At 46.0% G+C, this 20,651-nt stretch overlaps 1 protein-coding gene across 1 annotated transcript in view; it reads left to right on the forward strand.

Annotated features, from left to right (window-relative positions):
• LOC129556551 (cilia- and flagella-associated protein 337-like) overlaps positions 1-20,651 on the forward strand; it is a 136,556-nt gene that overhangs the window by 108,737 nt on the left and 7,168 nt on the right. The window contains 10 exon segments of the mRNA XM_088842823.1: positions 3,933-3,937; positions 5,053-5,137; positions 6,631-6,689; positions 7,309-7,450; positions 9,560-9,599; positions 10,208-10,296; positions 12,693-12,880; positions 16,647-16,674; positions 17,562-17,577; positions 18,036-18,143. Coding sequence (XP_088698949.1) covers positions 3,933-3,937; positions 5,053-5,137; positions 6,631-6,689; positions 7,309-7,450; positions 9,560-9,599; positions 10,208-10,296; positions 12,693-12,880; positions 16,647-16,674; positions 17,562-17,577; positions 18,036-18,143 — 760 coding nt within the window.

Raw genomic sequence — 20,651 nt, forward strand, 5'->3', positions numbered from 1 at the left:
TAGGTGGAAAGTTCCTGCAGCCTTCCAGAAAAGAGCAGCACTGGCTCAGCCTGAAGGTCAAAACAAAGCACGGTGGTCCTTTTCACACGGGATTGGTTAAGAGACTGCCGTCTTATTTGGAAAACCATCTGGACAGTCCTTCTGAAGTCATTCTCAGTGGAAAGGGGAGCTAAGAGAGAAAGGCAATTGTGTGAGCAAAGCTGATAAGCTGAAAATACATTCTTTCTGCCAAGTTTTCTACATTTTAGCTTCATTCTCCCTTATGCATATTGAGAATTGTTTTGTCTTCTCCCACATCAAAGAGAAAGAATTTGAGAGTCAAAGAGAGAGACCAAGGGATTTCAACCAGGCTAAAATCCAGAACATTTGTGAGCTCTCTGGAAGGCTTCTTCTTCTTCTTTTTTTCTTATTGTGGTAGAATACACGTGGGCTTCCCAAGTGGTGTTAATGGTAAAGAACCTGCCTGCCAGTGCAGGAGATGTAAGAGACCGGGGTTTGATCCCTGGGTCAGGAAGATTCCCTGGAAGAGGGCATGGCAACCCACTCCAGTATTCTTGCCTGGAGAATCCCATGGACAAATAAGCCTGGCAGGCTATAGTCCATGGGGTCGCAAAGAGTCGGACACAACTGAAGTGACTGAGCACACGCGAAGAATATGCGTAATACAATATATACCATCTTAAGGTCGCGGAGAGTCGGACACGACTGAGCGACTGAACTGAACTGAACTGAACTGAACTGTTTTTAAGTGCAGTGGTTTTAAATACACTCATATTGTTGTGCAACATACTCTCCATCCTTCCCCATAAATTTCCCTGAAACAAAAGGTCTTATCTATTAAACAATGCCTCCCCCTTCTCCCTTCTCTTCAACCCCTGGCTGCTACCGTCATACTTTCTATCTTTATGGTTTTGATTACTCATGGAAATAGAACCATACAGTTTTTGTCTTTTTGTGACTGGCTTACTTTCCTTAGCACAATGTCCTCAAAGTTCATTCATGTTGTAGCATATTGCCGTTTCCTTGCTTTTAAAGACTAAACAATATTCTGCCATTTACATATGCCACAGTTTGCTTGTCCATTCATCCGTTGATGGGTAGTTGGGTTGCTTCTACATTTTAGCTATTGTGAATAACATTGCTGTGAACATGGTTGTACAAATATCTCTTCAAGATCCTGCTTTCAGTTTTTTTCGGGTATATACCCAGAAGTAGAATTGCTGGGGAAAAAAGTGAAATGAAAGTGAAAGATGCTCAGTCGTGTCCGACTCTTTGAGACCCCATAAACTATACAGTCCATGGAATTCTCCAGACCAGAATACTGGAGTGGGTAGCCAGCCATTACCTCCTCCAGGGGATCTTCCCACCCAGGGATCGAACCCAGGTCTCCCGCATTGCAGACAGAAAACTTGAAACTGAACTGCTGGATCACATGGTAATCCTATTTTTGATATTCTGAGGAACTACCATACTGTTTTCCCACATTGGCCCTGCCATTCCACATTCCCACCAACAGTGAACAGGGCTCCAGTTTCTCCGCATCCTGACCAACGCTTGTTGCTTTCTGTTTCTTCAGTAGTAGTCATCCTAATGGATGTGAGGTGGTACTTCATTGTGGTCTCGTGCTTTTACCTGCTTATGGCTATTTTATATCTTTTTTGGAAAGACGTCTGTTCAAGCTGTTTTGCCCTTTTTTGGGTCTTAGTTTCATCATGCATGATCTTTCATTGCGGCGCACAGACTATCTAGTCATGGCACACGGGCTCCAGAGTGCACAGACTTCAGCAGTTACAGCGTGTGCAGGCTTAGTTGCTCCAAGGCATGTGGGATCTTAGTTCCCCAACCAGGGCTTGAACCCAAGTCCCCTGCATTACAAGGCAAATTCTTAATCACCAGAACACCAGGGAAACCCCCCCTGCCCATTTTTGAATATGATTTTCTTGTCGTTGCTTCTTAGAAGTCTTCTATATACTCTGGATATTAGTTCATCCCCAGGCAAATGATCTGCAGATATTCTCTCCCATTCTGTCGGCTGTCTTTTTACTCTAAAGATGGTGTCTTTTGATGCACAAAAAGATCAGTTTTCTTGAAGTCCAATCTATCTACATTTTTGTTACCTATGTTTTTGGTGTCATATCCAAAAAAATCATTGCCATATCCAATGTCATGAGGCTTTTCTCCTATGTTTTCTTCTAAGAATTATCTTGTTGTAGGTCTTCCATTTAGGTCCTTCATCCATTCTGAGTTAATTTTCCTACATGGCATTAGATAAGGGTCCAGACTTATTATTGTGCAGGTGGATATACAGTTTTCTTGGCACCATTAGTGAAAAGGCTGTCCTTTCCCCACTGAAAAGGGTCTTGACACCCTTGTCAAAAATCATTTGACCAAAAACATGGGGTCTATTTTTGGGCTCTCTATTCTATTCCGTTTTTCTAACTATCTGTTTTTATACCAGTACCACACTGTTTTGATGTCTGTACTTTTTGTACAGTCAGTTTTGAAATCAGGAAGTATGAGTCCCCCCAGTTTTATTCTTCTTTTTCAAGATTGTTTTGGCTATTTGGAGGTCCCTTGAAATTCCATGTGAATTTTAAAATGAGTTTTTCTATTTCTGCCAAAAATGTCTTTGGGATTTTGATAGAAATTGCACTGAATCTGTAGATCATTTGGTTTAGTACTCTCATTTTAACAATATTTTCTTCCAATTTATAAATGTGGTATGTGTCTCCATTTATTTATGTCTTAATTTCTTTCAACAGTGTCTTGCAGTTTTCATTATACAAGTATTACACCTCCTAGGTAAATTCCTAAGTGTGTTACTCTTAATGCTATTGAAAATGAAATTTTTTTCCTTATTTACTTTTCAGATTATTCTTGGTCACGTATACAAATGCAACTGATTTTTTGTGTGTTGACTTTGTATCCTGCTTCTTTGAGGAATTCATTTATTGGTTCTAAGAGACTAAGGTTTTTTACTTAGGGAAACTAATAATATTTACTTCATTTGTAAGTAATAATATTTTATAACAAAACAACATTTAATATAATTTTAATAAAATAATATTTAAATAGTGTTTAATAATAAAATTATAATGAACATAATACAATATGTTAATAATTATATAAATAACATATTTGATTTTATATGTCACTTTCCTGAGTACTTTTAATGTTTTCTCTGACTTAGTGCTCACATTGACCAGAGAGATAAAAAAGTGCTCTTGGACCCATTTTCACAGATAAGGAAACTGAGGCTAGAGACTTAACTAACAGCCATTATAAGTTACCATTTGCTGAGTGTCCGTGTGCTCTGAGTACCTTAGGTTCAGTATCTCCATTCAGCCTCCACTGCAAAGCCATGGAGCACGAGTCTCTAATTTAATCTTCACTGAAATTCTGTGAAACAGTAAGTATTGTCTCCCTATCACAGCTGAAGAAAACAGGTTTAGGGAAGTGAAGCGCTCCCCGAGACCACATATGGGTGAGTGGGGAGGCAATATATGCCCATTTCCCAGGACTCTGCAGCCCCCCACCCAAGACGAAGTGGGCAAGCTGGGGGGGTGATCCTTGCTGCCCTCACCCTACTCATCACTTTCCCTCCTGCCACCCCGTAAGTCAGTTCCCCAAGAGCCGGATCCCTGAGAGTAAGGTGACCCTCAGCCCAGTCACTATGTGTCCCAGGCACCAGGGAGGACACCGTGTAGGTGGCCCTCCATCTGCCCCTGAGGACCGTCAGCTCCCCCAGGGACAACCCTCAGCCCCTCAAGGACAACGCTCAGCCGCCTAAGGACAAACACAGAACCCAATATCAAGGGCACGGGCTTTGGATACAAACACATCTGGGTTTGAATGTCAGCCCCTCAGCTGTATGACCTCAGGCAATGCGGTTCTTTCTAAACCACACTCTCACTGCTTGATAAAATCAAGAGATAAAGTCTAGGATTGTTGTGATCGCTGAATACGGTGGTGTTGAGACGTGCTTAGTTCCAGGTCTGGCCCAGAATGTGTTCTAGGTGGGTAATCCAACTTGTGATCGTGGTCCACCTGAGGGCGGGGCCTGAATCTGCCACGTCCACTGCGGCTTCCCAAGTGCCCAACACAGCGCTGAGCTGAGTCAGGCCCAAACAAACGCTGCTGAACAATGACTATCCTGGGTCGTGGGTGTCCTATGGCGCTGAGACAAGGGAGCAGCACCTCTTTATTTCACTCCAGCACCTACTCTGTTGTTTACATGAGAACTTTCCTTTCACCTCCAGTCGAGGCAAGTCATCCTGGAGCCCACAGACTCAAGGAGGGTGAGATGAAGAAGCTCCTTGCCCATCTCCTAACACCCAAACAGCTATGTCTTTTGTTGCTCTTGGAGGTTTGCATCTGAGTAGGTCTGCAGGACTTTTATGCAAGAGCAAACTTTGAGTTCTATGTGCTAAGCTCTTGGAGAGATTGGAGATAAGTGAGGAAAAACACAAATGTGAGCCCTGGGTTGATGGTGCTTTAAGTCCAGCAGGAGGAGTGGGTTTAGAAGTTATTCCAACACCCTGGGAGACAGTGGAGGACAGCGAAGCCTGGTGTGCTGCAGTCCATGGGGGCCACAAAGAGTCGGACATAACTGAGCAACTGAACAGCAACTAACTCCCATCCAGGAATTCTAGAGAGTGGAGGCCTCCTAGGAAATACCCACAGAGCTCCAGGCAAAGCCCCTGATGGCCCTACCATCTATCTCAGCCCTTCCCTCAAGCCTTAACCAAGTTCCCCATCCCTGACTCTCTGCAAAAGCCCTGGGGTCCTGGGGCAATGCAGGGGTGCTCTGAATTGTCTTCACATCTGACTTTACCTGGGGTGCCTTCACATCTGACTTTACCACCCCAGCCAGGCTGGGCTGCTTCTCAACCAGCGAGGCCATCTGTGCTCCTGCGACCGCTTCAACCCAGGTCCAGGGGCAGCTCTGAGACTCTGGGGCCCCAGGGCAATCACCAGAGAGGATGAGAGGAGAGCTGGGAGCTGTGTGGGGAGCACAACCAAAACCCTCTCCTCGTCTCCAGGCCCAGACAGAGTGTCTCCTGCCTCGCCTTCCTCAAGACTCAGGCAGCCAACTTGGAATCAGCCTCCGCTTCCCTGATGGCCAATGGGCCCCGAGGTGAGAGTGGAGCCCACGCTGGCCGTCGACTCATCTCTAAGAAGCGGCCACTGCAGGCCCGTGTTCCAAAAGGAAGGACCCCCAGGCATTCGGGGCTCACCAGGCACTCCCTGGCTGACTCAGCCTAGTCTTCCATCTGGGGGAGGGCAGCTTCCTCCCAGTTCAGGCTCCCTGCCTGCTGCCTCCCCAGAGGCCCCTGGTGATTCCTGCAAGGACATAGGGCTCACAGGATGTCGTTTAGTGAGGTTAAACAAATATCAAATGTTTATTTAGACAGGGAGGGGCAGACTGCCACAGCACCCACGGGAGGCCTGACAGAAGAGCCGAGAGTCATGTAATGGGGGTCAGCCTGCAGGGATGCAGTCATACCCAGCCTGTTTTGGCACCAGGGACCGGTTTTGTGGAAGACAATTTTTCCATAGACTGGGAGGTAGGAGATGGTTTCGGGATGATTTATTGTGCAGTTTATTTCTATTATTGTTACATCAGCTCCATCTCAGAGCACTAGGCATTAGATCCCGGAGGCTGGGGTCTCCTGGGGTAGAGGACGTTTCCTGAGGCCGCCTCCACCACTAACTAGCTTGGTGATGTCACATAGATGACAGGACCTCTGGCTTCAGTGAACTGTAAGGAGTGGGCCAGCGTCCTGCTCCAAAGCACAGGAATTTTATTTTAAACAGTGAGTTAGAAGCGGCCACCTGTGTTATTCTGATTGCAAGAGCCCAAGTCCTAGGGCATTCGGTTGTTTGTAGTTTCCTCACTAGAGAGGGATACTGACTCCCCGCTCAGCTGACACTCTCCAGGGGACTGCCTCCTCCCGATGCCCGACCTTGGCCCAGCCCCGAAGCTTCTGGCCTATTGGCACCAGGCGCCCTCCACCCTGGGCATCCCTCACTTCTGCTTTACCTGTCAGCAGCACAGGACCCCCTCCCCTGAGAGAAGAGGAGGATCCCACAGTCTGTGATTTAGGGAGCTCCTGAGGCGAAGAGGTATGCATGAGGTTCCCACTTCACAGGCTTGCTGTGAACACCCACCGGCAAAGCACTCAAGAATTGTGACTGACAGGCCAAAAGAGGTCCCAGAGAATTCCTTCAACTAGGCAAGTCCTACAATGTGTTTAAAAGATGTGCCTACACACACAAGTGCCTGCATGCACACATACACACACACATTAATTGTTGCCATAGCACAAACTTCCATATTGCCCCTCCACAGCCCAAGGAAGCCTCCTCTGTCAGGAAGTCTGCCTGGAATAGTGGAGAAAGGAGAGGCTATTAAGACATTTAATCCAAAGCCTCCAAGAGGAGCCCCTTACCCAGATACACACGGATCTGTAATTCAGCTGGTCAAATTAAGCCAAGCAATCCAGGCACCACCCTGGAGTCCTGAGACTGCGGTCCCTCTCAACAGAGACTCCCAGACTCCGCCCGGGAGCTCCAGAACTGCAAAGCACCAACACCCAAGTGCCCTCCCTTCTGCTTCCCTCCTCCCAGGTTCTGTCACCTTCTGGAGGCTGTTCGGTGGGGCCAGCCCCATTGTAAACTTCGCTCCTGTAAGTTGGGTAGTGGGTTGGAAATAAGTTCCATACCTCACGCTTGGGTTGGTTTGTGTTTTGACACTGCTGCTGATAAGTCGCTTCAGTCGTGTCCAACTCTGTGCAACCCCATAGACGGAAGCCCACCAGGCTCCCCCATCTCTGGGATTCTCCAGGCAAGAACACTGGAGTGGGTTGCCATTTCCTTCTCCAATGTGTGAAAGTGAAAAGTGAAAGTGAAGTCACTCAGTCGTGTCTGACTTGTACCAACCCCATGGACTGCAGCCTATCAGGCTCCTCCATCCATGGGATTCTCCAGGCAAGAGTACTGGAGTGGGTTGCCATTGCCTTCTCCACTAGCCTGTGTCAAAAAACTAGTGTCTCTCTCATTAAGGAGAATGTATTTCACTTGCTATTGTCTGACAGGTAAGCTTTACTGCTGATGGACTGTGTGTGTCTATGTCTGTCTGTGATGGACCTTGTGTGTGTGTCTGTGTGTCTATGTGATGGACTCTGTGCGTGTGTGTGTGTGTGTGTGTAATAGGCCCTCTATTGTGTGTGTGCATGTATCTGTGTGTCTGTCTGTGATGGACCTGTGTGTGTGTGTGTAATGATCCCTGTGTGTATGTGTCTTCAGTCCAGAGGCAAAGCCCGGGTCAGCAGCATGGTGGTGACAGCGGGAGATGCCTGTGCCTACGTGGCTGACCAGCGCGGCTTTGTGCACGTCTATGACATTGAGGAGCATGGCCTGCGGGGACAGGAGCTGCAGCCTCCCAAGAGTAGGCATGAGCTCTCCGCGTGAGATGCTATGATGAGCATAGCTTCAGTTTTACTTAAATATTAGATTAAATGAAATTTAATATTTTTCTAGAGAAAAATATTTTCATGAAAGTATTCAATATTGGCAAGGTGAGGGAAAATGACACTCACACGCTTTTGGATGGAGGGTGAGTTGGTATGTACTGTCTGAAAGGCGTAAAGGGCAAGTTGACAATGTGCATTAAAGCTTTGAACCAGCAATTCTACTTCTAAGCATTTGGCCGAAAAAAAGAGTAAGAAGCATAAACAAAGACTTAGTTATAAGGTTGTGAATCAGCATATTGTTTATAAGAGAGGCAGAAGAAAATAATAGAGAAACCAAACTGTCCAGTGTAAGGGGAATAATTAAATATGTGATGGTATAGAATATAACATATTGAAATATCATTGAGTCTTTGGGTAAGGATGCCATATATGAAAATGTATTTACAGGGAGACTATTCATGATAAAATTGTTCAATGAAAAATTAGGTCACAAAACAATAATGCAACCCTTGTTAAAACGAAGACATACATGGAAGATTGAAAGTGGGAAAATATACATCAAGGATGTAACAAATCCTTATCTCTTTGTACATGAGGTTTTGAAAAGTGAAAATCACTCAGTCGTGTCCAACTCTTTGCGACCCCATGGACTATACAGTCCACAGAATTTTCCAGGCAGGAATACTGGAGTGGGTAGCCTTTCCCTTCTCCAGGGAATCTTCCCAAGCCAGGGATTGTACCCAGGTCTCCCACAAGCAGATTCTTTACAAGCTGAGCCACAAGGAAAGCCCACATTGAGGTTTTAGTTATGCTTTTATTTTTTTAATATAAATTTATTTATTTTAATTGGAGGCTAGTTACTTTACATTATTGTATTGGTTTTGCCATACATTAACATGAATCTGCCCCGGGTGTACATGTGTTCCCCATCCTGAACCCCCCTCCCACCTCCCTCCCCATCCCATCCCTCTGGTTCATCCCAGTACACCAGCCCCGAGCATCTTGTATCATGCATCGAACCTGGACTGGCAATTCGTTTCATATGTGATAATATACATGTTTTAATGCCATTCTCCCAAATCATCCCACCCTAGCCCTCTATCACAGAGTCCAAAAGACTGTTCTATACACCTGTGTCTCTTTTGCTGTCTCAAATACAGAGTTATCTTCTTTTTAAAAATCTGTCTTTTCTAATTTTTCTGTAGATATAATGCTTTGGTAATAACAGAATATGTTTAAAGTGTTAAAAGCCTTTCGTGCAGTTGTAGAAATGCTCATGTTTAGAAAAAAAAAATGAAGCAGCGTGATAGAATATAAAATGAAAAGCAGTAGTTGTTTCTCTGACCTCCTCCATCACCCAGCCTGACTTTTCTGCATCCTAGCAACACTATTAATGAATTTCAATTTCCTTCCAGAAAGTTTCTATGCATATATATATACAGAAACATATACACACACACCCACAATACATCACTTTCAGGACTCATTTTTTCCCTTATATCTTAGCCAGCTTTACATACAAGCATATTTAGGGTTTATTTTTTTAGCATATTTGAATGGCTATATAATATTTAATTAAATATATTTCTGTAAAGCCAATTTAGAGGCAAATATTCACCTACCTCCCCTTATTCACTTTTTCCTGTTCTACCACAGGAGAAGCTTAAATGCTCAAGTGTGAGAAGCTGGAATTTAGAAGTAAGAGTGATCAGCCTTGCATTGGTCTTTATTCCGAGTACTGGGAATGTAGCTTTCACCAGGCTGTATTAAAAATTATTTTTTGATTACTTTCCCACTCCTGCATGCTTAACAAACCCTAAGTACTAAAGGAAACTATAGGCTGAGGACCTTGAACAGGCCCCATTTTATATATGTTTGGAGCTGGCATAGGGTCTTGCACATCGTAGATGCTGGATAAACTTGTATCAAATTAATGTAGCAAGACCAACGACTTGTCACACCGGTACCTCTCTCCCTGCTGGATACTCATCCAGGTCCACTCCCCCCGTAGTGACTGTTACACAGCATCTAGCATCAGGGTGTACTTCTCCACGTACTCAGATATGCTCTTCCCTCTGATTTAGATGTGACATTCTGGCGGGCCCACGTCAGCATGGTGACATCGTGAGTACCATCCATTTTAGAGTTTAAGAATGTATGAAAGAGTCAAAATACTTTTCACAGCTTTGAGTAAGTGGGTTCTCTCAGAAGCCTTCTGAATTAATCAGAAGACGAGGGCAGTGTTATAATTCTGCTGCTGCTGTGAGAACTGGATGTTTATGTTCCCTACACAGAGTAAAGGAAGAGATCTGAAGTCATTTTTCTTATAAATGATGATAGTTTTCCTTGAATCGATCCAGTATTTTAGTGTAAGTGTAGATGCTTAGTTGTTTAAGATTTTTTTCACTGGAGTTAAAAGGAGTCAGTGCTGGCATGGGGCCTGCACCCTGGTCAGAAGTTTCTTTCCAACCTCTTGGTGTTCCCACAGACCCATCAGTCCCCACAGTCCATAAAATGGTTCCAGTATATCTTGTCTGCTATCTTGGGACTGGGGTTGGGGAATCTGAAGGGGCTGTGGCATGGTAGGAGGCAGGGAGAGGATGGTACTGAGAATAATCCAGGAGATGAACCTGGCTTCTATGTTCCAGCTGTAATTCACGCGGTGTTGACACACTGAGCATTTCTTGCTGGGGCAGCCTCAGGACATCTCCCTTGCCCTTTCATCTCATTAGTTTGGAGCTGATAGAAGAAGAAGAGGTTCTGCTCTCATCCTCCCTGGACCACACTGTGAGCCTGTGGAGCAGGGATGGGGCATTCATCAGTAAGGACCGTCCACCCGGCCATCAGTTCAGTCCCAGTGTGGGGCCTCAATTGAAGCCTCCATCGGGTTGTGAATTCTCTGAGGTCCAGGGTGTTAGATTAGGCTGACATGATGAAATCTACTATAGACTGGGCAACTTAAGCCACAGAATTTTGTTTGTCACGTGTGTGCTATCCTGGAAACTGGAAGTCTGAGATCAGGGTCCCAACATGGCTAGGTGCTGCTTAGGGGGCTTTTCCTAGTTTGCAGATGGGCTCCTTTTATGGACATCTTTTGCTAAGTCTTTTTATGGCCTGGGGGCTTCCCTGATAGCTCAGTTGGTAAATAATCTGCCTGCAATGCACGAGACCCCGGTTTGATTTCTGAGTTGGGAATATCCGCTGGAGAAGGGATAGGCTACCCACGCCAGTATTCTTGGACTTCCATGGTGGCTCAGCTGGGAAAGAATCCACTTGCAATGCAGGAGACCTGGGTTCGATCCCTGGGTTGGGAAGATCCCCTGGGGAAGGGAAAGGCTCCCCAGTCCAGTATTCTGGCCTAAAGAATTCCATGGACTGTATAGTCTATGGGGTCATAAAGAGTCAGACATGACAGTGACTTTCACTTTCACTTTATGGCCTGGAGAGAGAGGAAGAGAGAGAGAAAATGTGGACACTCTGGTATCTCTCCTTATAAGAACACTGTTCCTATTGGATCAGGGTCCTACTCTTAGAACCTCATTTAACCTTTGCTGTTGTTCAGTCGCTAAGTCGTTTCTGACTCTTTGTGGCTCCATGGACTGCAGCACGCCAGGCTGCTCTGTCCTCCACCATCTCCCCGAGTCTGCTCAGATTTAAGTCCATTGAGTCAATGATGCCATCCAACCATCTCATCTTCTGCCACCCCCTTCTTTCCTTGCCCTCAGTCTTTCCCAACATCAGGGTCTTTTCCAATGTGTCAGCTCTCCGCATCAGGGGACAAAGTAGTGGAGCTTCAGCTTCAGCATCAGTCCTTCCAATGACTATTTCAGGGTTGATTTCCTTTAAGATTTACTGGTTTGATCTCCTTGAAGTCCAAGGGCTTCTCAAGACTCTTCTCCGACACCAAAATTACTTCTTTAAAAGACTTATGTTTTAATACAGTCACTAGGGTTTAGGGCTTCAACATAAGAATTGTGGGGAAGGGTACCAAAACCAGTTTACTTTCACAAAATTTATCAAAATTAGATACATTTAAATTTAGAGAACTCTGATAGACTGGTGACAGTGAATTTGGTACAGAAACATGTTATGATGTTTTACAGGAAAGATTCAGGACTAGGGAGCTGTGAGATGGGAAAGATCTGGCCTGAGTGGGCTGTGGTGATAAGATTAACCCAAGTTACTGCTCAGAGGGATTCTACCTGCTTCAGTAGGCTCTCTTGTCTCCCTAGCTGATGTTTCTTGAAGAAGTTACCAGAACTGTTTTGGATTTGTCGTGCAGGTTCTTAGTACATACTGAGTCGCTTGTGCCCTGATGTGATACATTCTGTAGGAGGTGTTTCTGGACTGGAACCTCCAGGGCCAATTTCCCTGGAATTGTTTCTTATGAAACTACAAGACCAGAACTGAATTTGATTAAGTGGATCTAGCAAGAGTTATGGAGAAGGCAATGGCACCCCACTCCAGTTCTCTTGCCTGGAAAATCCCAGGGAAGGGGGATCCTGGTGGGCTGCCGACTATGGGGTTGCACAGAGTCAGACACAACTGAAGCGACTTAGCATCAGCAAGAGTTAAGAGAAGACAGGTTACCTCCCATCATATGCTTCAGTTCAGTTCAGTTCAGTTCAGTCGCTCAGTCGTGTCCGACTCTTTGCGACCCCATGAATCACAGCACGCCAGGCCTCCCTGTCCATCACCAACTCCCGGAGTTCACTCAAACTCATGTCCATCGAGTTGGTGATGCCCCCCAGCCATCTCATTCTCTGTCATCCCCTTCTCCTCCTGCCTCCAATCTCTCCCAGCATCAGAGTCTTTTCCAGTGAGTCAGCGCTTTGCATGAGGTGGCCAAAGTATTGCAGTTTCAGCTTTAGCGTCACTCCTTCCAATAAACACCCAGGACTGATCTCCTTTAGAATGGACTGGTTGGATCTCCTTGCAGTCCAAGGGACTCCCAAGAGTCTTCTCCAATACCACAGTTTAAAAGCATCAATTCTTCAGCAATCAGCTTTCTTCACAGTCCAACCTTCACATCCATACATGACCACTGGAAAAACCATAGCCTTGACTAGACGGACCCTTTGTTGGCAAAGTAATGTCTCTGCTTTTTAATATGCTATCTAGGTTGGTCATAACTTTCCTTCCAAGGAGTAAGCGTCTTTTAATTTCATTGCTGCAGTCCGCATCGTATGCTTACCATTTACCAATTAACTTTTCCAGGGACCTTTGGGCAGAGCAGCCCCTGGGACATTTTCACTCCTGCCTCTTGGAGCCACCCTAGAGTGCCCCATGAAGTCCTGACAGATCCCCAGAGCATGCCTGCTCACCCCGTGCTAGAAGGAGGTGTTCCTGCCACGTGCAGAGGAGAAGAGCAAGACAAGGTGGTGGAGGGCAAGGCCCATGCTGAGGTTGGTCCCGGCACATACAGTTCACCTGGGCTTGCTTGCTCATAGGTCCAGGCAGATCGGCACAGGTTATAAACTGCACCCTGAAAGGGTCGAGGCATGAACCAAGTCAACTCAGGAATAAAAGCATATCCCAAGATCCAGCTACTGACCAGGGCCGGGGGGCTTACTGGTTGGAGCTGATCTCCCAGCATCACTTGACTGTCCCTCTTTCTCACCAGCAAAAAGGTTGTTGTCTGTGGCCTTGGAACACAGAGAGACTCAGCACCATGCTCAACCCCCTGTCACATCAGACACAGACGCTGAAACAGCAGCCCGCAGCACACGGTCCCCATTAGGAAATACATTTTAACACAGGGTTTCCTGAGTGAAAGGAAGGAATAATGGGTTTAGTGCCTGGGTTCATGAAAGTCAATGTCAGAGCAAGAGATGGTGAAAAGACCCTGGTAGATGCAGTGTTGATTTAGAGCTCAGTGAAATATATGAATTTCCAGGAAATGCTTGCCCTTTAATAAGCTGAAAGAAAGGTCATTTCATGAACTATTCCTCACTGGTTATGTTACAACTCAAGGCAGAACACCTGCTCTGCCCACAAAATAATGTGTCTTGGATTTTGTATCTTCAGCCTCTTGGAATACTGATCACACATTGGATCCTTGTCACTGACGTCTTCATAGAGACACACTCAACGTGGGGAACAGAGGGACCAGGCAAGCACTGATCAAGAAAGCCTTCTGTCTTGTCAGGAACTCCCTCATTTCCCCATGGTGCGCCCATGAGCTTAACATGGTGCTTTCATAGCTCCGGGGAGGCTCAGAATCTGTCTACATGGTACTATCAGCCTATTTAGAAATACAGTCATTTTGCTGTGCATTTGATACAGAGAAAACAAATGAGTTCATTAATTTAGATAGGCCCACAATTTGGAAACTAAAAGCACAGAGAGGGGTGGGAGGAGAGGAAGGAAGAAGCAAATGAGGAAAATATGCTGATCAGCACAAAAACCAGGGTCCGTGCTATACAGCACAGCAGACCTGGAGAAAATCAGACTGTGATGTAGGAAGCATCAGGCAGAAGCAGAGAAGGGAGATGGAGGAGGAGGAGGAAGCAGCAGAAGGGGAGGGGGAGGAGAGGAAGGATACCCAGTTCAACACAATCCAAATACCTAATGCCTATGATGTGAAAGAGGGTCCAGCAACAGACTTCATGAGTGACCTTGACCTTGTGTAGGGAAAGCTGCTTCGACGTTTGTAGTTCTGTCCAGCTTGACTCCAAATGCCTCAGGAAACACTCTGTAAGTTCTTTCCAAGAAAAATGAACACACACACAAAGAACCTGAGGAGCTCTTACATAGTATATCTGGAGGGGACTTCCCTGGCAGTCCAGTGGTTAGGACTCCACACTTCCACTTCAGGGGGCACTGGTTTGATCCCTGGTCTGGTAGGGGAACTAAGATTCCCTATGCCTCAAGGCACAGTAAACAAAAAACAAAGCCCTACCCCCGAAAAAAAAAAAAAAACCCAAGAAGCAAAGTGTTTGAAGCGCTGTTAATGAGTTAGGGTTATCTGATCACACGGACCACAGCCCTGTCTAACTCAATGAAACTAAGCCATGCCGTGTGGGGCCACCCAAGACGGGCAGGTCATGGTGGAGAGGTCTGACAGAATGTGGTCCGCTGGAGAAGGGAATGGCAAACCACTTGAGTATACTTGCCTTGAGGACCCCATGAACAGTATCAAAGGGCAAAATGATAGGATACTGAATGAGGAATTCCCCAGGTCGGTAGGTGCCCTGTATGCTGCTGGAGATCAGCGGAGAAATATCTCCACAAAGAATGAAGTGATGAAGCCAAAGCAAAACCAATACCCAGTTGTGGATGTGACCAGGGATAGAAGCAAGGTCCGGTGCTGAAAAGAGCAATATTGCATAGGAAACTGGAATGTTAGATCCATGAATCAAGGCAAATTGGAAGTGGTCAAACAGGAGATGGCAAGAGTGAATGTAGACATTCTAGGAATCAGTGAACTAAAATGGACTGGAATGGGTGGATTTAACTCAGATGACCATTATATCTACTACTGTGGGCAGGAATCCCTTAGAAGAAATGGAGTAGCCATCATGGTCAACAAAAGAGTCCGAAATGCAGTACTTGGATGCAATCTTAAAAACGACAGAATGATTTCTGTTCGTTTCCAAAGCAAACCATTCAATATTACAGTAATCCAGGCCTACGCCCCAACCAGTAACCCTGAAGAAGCCGAAGTTGAATGGTTCTATGAAGACCTACAAGACCTTTTAGAACTAACACCCAAAAAAGATGTCTTTTTCATTATAGGGGACTGAAATGCAAAAGTCGGAAGTCAAGAAACACCTGGAGTAACAGGCAAATTTGGCCTTGGAGCACGGAATGAAGCAGGGCAAAGGCTAACAGAGTTTTGCCTAGAGAACAAACTGGTCATAGCAAACACCCTTTTCCAACAACACAAGAGAAGACGCTACACATGAACATCACCAGATGGTCAATAATGAAATCAGACTGATTATATTCTTTGCAGCCAAAGATGGACAAGCTCTATACAGTTAGCAAAAACAAGACCTGGAGCTGACTGTGGCTCAGATCATGAACTCCTTATTGCCAAATTCAGACTTAAATTGAAGAATGTAGGGAAAACCACTAGACTATTCAGATATGACCTAAATCAAATCCCTTATGATTATACAGTGGAAGTGAGAAATAGATTTAAGGACCAGATCTGATAGATAGAGTGCCTGATGAACTCTGGACGGAGGTTCGTGACATTGTACAGGAGACAGGGACCAAGACCATCCCCATGGAAAAGAAATGCAAAAAAGCAAAATGGCTGTCTGAAAAGGCTTTACAAATAGCCGTGAAAAGAAGAGAAGAGACAAGCAAAGGAGAAAAGGAAAGATATATGCATCTGAATGCAGAGTTCCAAAGAATAGCAAGGAGAGATAAGAAAGCCTTCCTCAGCGATCAATGCAAAGAAATAGAGGAAAACAACAGAATAGGAAAAACAAGAGATCTTTTCAAGAAAATTAGAGATACCAAGGGAACATTTCATGCAAAGATGGGCTCGATAAAGGACAGAAATGGTGTGGACCTAACAAAAGCAGAAGATATTAAGACGAGGTGGCAAGAATACACAGAAGAACTGTACAAAAAAGATCTTCACGACCAAGATAGTCACGATGGCGTGATCACTCACCTAGAGCCAGACATCTTGGAATGTGAAGTCAAGTGGGCCTTAGAAAGCATCACGACGAACAAAGCTAGTGGAGGTGATGGAATTCCAGTTGAGCTGTTTCAAATCCTGAAAGATGATGCTGTGAAAGTGTTGCACTCAATATGCCAGCAGATTTGGAAAACTCAACAGTGGCCACAGGACTGGAAAAGGTCAGTCTTCATTCCAATACCAAAGAAAGGCAATGCCAAAGAATGCTCAAACTACCGCACAATTGCACTCATCTCACACGCTAGTAAAATCATGCTCAAAATTCTCCAAGCCAGGCTTCAGCAATATGTGAACTGTGAACTTCCAGATGTTCAAGCAGGTTTTAGAAAAGGCAGAGGCACCAGAGATCAAATTGCCAACATCCGCTGGATCCTGGAGAAAGCAAGAGAGCTCCAGATAAACATCTATTTCTGCTTCATTGACTATGCCAAAGCCTTTGACTGTGTGGATCACAATAAACTGTGGAACATTCTGAAAGAGATGGGAATACCAGACCACCTGACCTGCCTCTTGAGAAACCTATATGCAGGTCAGGAAGCAACAGTTAGAACTGGACATGGAACAACAGACTGGTTCCAAATAGGAAAAGGAGTACGTCAAGGTTGTATATTATCACCCTGCTTATTTAACTTATATGCAGAGTACATCATGAGGAACGCTGGGCTGGAGGAAGCACAAGCTGGAATCAAGATTGCCGGGAGAAATATCAATAACCTCAGATATGCAGATGACACCACCCTTATGGCAGAGAGTGAAGAGGAACTCAAAAGCCTCTTGATGAAAGTGAAAGAGGAGAGTGAAAAGGTTGGCTTGAAGCTCAACATTCAGAAAACAAAGATCATGGCATCTGGTCCCATCACTTCATGGGAAATAGATGGGGAAACAGTGGAAACAGTGTCAGATTTTATTTTTTTGGGCTCCAAAATCACTGCGGATACTGATTGCAGCCATGAAATTAAAAGACGCTTACTCCTTGGAAGGAAAGTTATGACCAACCTAGATAGTATATTAAAAAGCAGAGACATTACTTTGCCAACCAAGGTCTGTCTAGTCAAGGCTATGGTTTTTCCCGTGGTCATGTATGGATGTGAGAGTTGGACTGTGAAGAAAGCTGATTGCTGAAGAATTGATGCTTTTGAATTGTGGTGTTGGAGAAGACTCTTGAGAGTCCCTTGGAGACTGCAAGGAGATCCAACCAGTCCATTCTAAAGGAGATCGATCCTGGGTTTTCATTGGAAGGACTGATGCTAAAGTTGAAACTGCAATACTTTGGCCACCTCATGCGACGAGTTGACTCACTGGAAAAGACTCTGATGCCGGCAAGGATTGGGGGCGGGAGGAGAAGGGGACGACAGAATGAGATGGCTGGGGGGCATCACCAACTCGAGGGACATGAGTTTTTGTGAACTCCAGGAGTTGGTGATGGACAGGGAGGCCTGGCTGTGATTCATGGGGTCGCAGAAAGTCAGTCACGACTGAGCGACTGAACTGAACTGAACTGAAAGTCTGCTCTGAAGTTCGCCTTCATTAGCTGTCTTAGCTCCAGGAATCACTTCTGCTGATTTATAAAATGAAGAGTGGGGTTGGCTGATTTTCCAGTTTCATTTCAGCCCTAAACACGTGTTTCTCTGCATGTCTGTTTTGATTGGATTCTGGATTGATTTTTCCAACATACCAGCCTATCAAACACAACCACAAACTAAGTTGACTGAACGCAGAAAACAATTCACGTGGAAAACATCACAAATGATTTTGAGAGTCGAGTGAAAGCTCAGGGGAAAATGTTCTTGTTATCTCATGGATTCAGCCAGCCGGGGCCTTGTTCTAACACAGAAACTCCATGTAACTGGAGTTAAACTTGCTCCCCGTCACAGTGTGATCCTGGGTTCCTCTTCCTAAATCTGTTCCGTCTCCTTCCAACCTGAAAAGACCTCTGATCCTCACTCTCCAGGAGACCGCGTCCTTGAAGTGAAGGAAGACTCCTGCAGAGGGGGTGGATTCGGCAGTGACAGGTGAGCCAGGCTGAAGGTGAAATAAAAGGCAGCCTTTCCTGGCTGAGGGATCCAGGCCACTCTGTCATCATCATGAGTCATCTGTCCCTAAGCCCCACAGCCTGTGAGTACAGCAAGGTCACAACTCAAATCTCACCAGTTTGATGTCCTGCCTGCTCAGCTCAGGACACTCTCGGAAGTCCCTGTGTTGTCTGGCCATCACATGCAGTCAAGGGCTACCTCACAGGGTCTTTGTCTTGAGCTTTGTGGCTATTGTTAACTGCCCACCAGGCTGTGTGAGGCTGGATCATCTCACTGTCCCTTCCTTGGGAGCTCCGTGCAACCCCTGAGAGGGTGGGGGGTCTGGGCCTGGGCTTCCACAGCTGCTGGGGCACCACCTTCTCCCCAAACTGGAGCCTGGCTTCTCAAGAGAAGTGAGGTGAGTGAATAACACCTCACTCCAGTCCCCCAGGCCCCACACCAGGCTTCTTGAGGTCCCATCACCGAGGCAGCTATAGAAATGATCCCTTCAGTGTTCCCTGCCACTCCTCTCATCACCGGGCTAAGATCGAGGTCGTGCACTTGCATGAGGGATGACCCCTGCCCCCCGCCTCAATGTTCCCACTTTCTTGGTGCAGTGGCTCTGTGGTCATGAGCCCAGGCCCCTTCCATATGCTTCTGACCCTTCTCAGCTCTGGCTTCCAAGTTCACAGTGCCATATGGTCCAGACAGTTGCTGGGGCCTCCTGCTTCCACCCACACTCCAGGCAGCAGGAAGAAACGGGCGTGCACATCAGGGGTCCACGACAGACAGTGTGCACGTTCCAATCAGATCAACCCCCTTCACAGACTTTTCCAGGATGTCCTGAACACTTCTGCTCGTGTCTTGGTGGCCAGAACTTAGTCACATGGCCACACCTCCCTGCAGGAGAGGTTGGGAGTTCCGTAACTAAGGAGGAAAGCAGGAGATTAGGGTAGACAACTAGAAATCTCTGTTCTGGGAGGTCAAATAGTTAAATGCTTTGGAGGCCATTAGAGTCAGAGGGTATCACACATAGAAACATCACTCATCATGCATTTCACGGCAGAGAGTCGTGAATTTAAAGTTTTATTTGGGAGACCACTTGGCTTATCAGAACGTGTCATGGGCTCTGGTTACAGTCACAGGTGTGTCTTTGAAAACAGTGTGACCTCGGGTGAGACATATAAACTCCCTGATTGTACATCTGCAGGCCTCCCAGTGGGTCTGTGGTCTCATGAGAAGGTGAGTGTTGGTGGTGTGTTGGAGTCTGAGAAGGAAGGGGAAGGAAGGAAGGACCCTCGGGGTTTGAGGGTATGGCATCATCGACAGCATCTTCCTCGATGGCGGCAGCAGGATCATAGACATCCTCTACACGCCTTCCCAGGACCTGCTGTGGTCTTGGTGGCCTCAGAGTGTTAGCCTGCCCTGGCTGCTGTGACAAAATACCAGAGACTAGGCGGCTCAAGAAACAGACATTAACTTCACACAGTCCTCAAGGCTGGGAGGCCAAGGTCATGGTCACCGCCAATTCAGTTCTAGGTGCAGGAGGGTCTTCTTCCTAGCTGGCAGGCTGGCACTTTCTCTGTGTCCTCACAGGGTGGAGAGGGAGCAACCTCTATCCCCTCCTCCTCCTGTGAAACCACTATTTCTATCAGAAGGGCCCCAGCCTCATGACCTCATCAACCCTAATTACCTCCCAAAGGCCTCCCACCTCCAAATACCATCTCATTGGGGGATAGGGCTTCAACATGTGAAATTGGGGTGGGAACCAATTCTCTCCAAAGCGGTGGGATGTCAGGTGGGGAAAGACTCTGCAACACCGTAGACAAGCAGTTCCCACACTTCAGGAGGGGCCACAGCACACTCTCATACTCTCTTGCTTCCACCCTCTCCAGGTAGAGGCAGCACGGGAAGTCAGCTCTGAATTCAGAGCTGGTTCTGATTCACAGTCACTCTTGAGTGAGGGCCTAAATGAGTGGAAGGGAAAGTGGGAGATGTGTGCAGTGAATGAGGCCAGAATGGGGCTGCTTGGAGGGCCCCAAACAGGAGGCTGAATGGTAGAAACCCTCTCACCCAGCTGGATCAACACCAGTGCTTGTTGGGTTAATTTAAAAATACAGATTTTAAAGCAAGGGGCCATTAAAACATAATATGTACATCCTGTAAACATTTTACTTCAATTTGCAAGAGTAGAATGTACATTCATCCCCAATCTTTTGATGTAGGGCCAAGGCTTTTTCTTCGCATAAGAGGCAAGTTCAGCACAGTTTGCCATAAATGCGTTATTTATGGTTTTCGGTTTCTGCTTTTTTTAAAGTAGAGCTAGAACTTAAAGATATTTGCAAAGCAATGAGAGCGCACTAGACTTCTGGTTTTTTCTTTTTATAATTTCCCCCCCAAGCTTTAACAGTTGTCTCATCTATCCTCAATTCAACATGACCCTTCATCTAGTCTTTTCCAAGTATTCATCTTGGTTTTCACAAAGTTCTTTCACACTAATCTCATCAA

This window comes from Moschus berezovskii, chromosome 13 (assembly GCF_049115385.1).
Source record: "Moschus berezovskii isolate FMDL1 chromosome 13, NW_MosBer_1.0, whole genome shotgun sequence".
NCBI lineage: Eukaryota > Metazoa > Chordata > Mammalia > Artiodactyla > Moschidae > Moschus > Moschus berezovskii.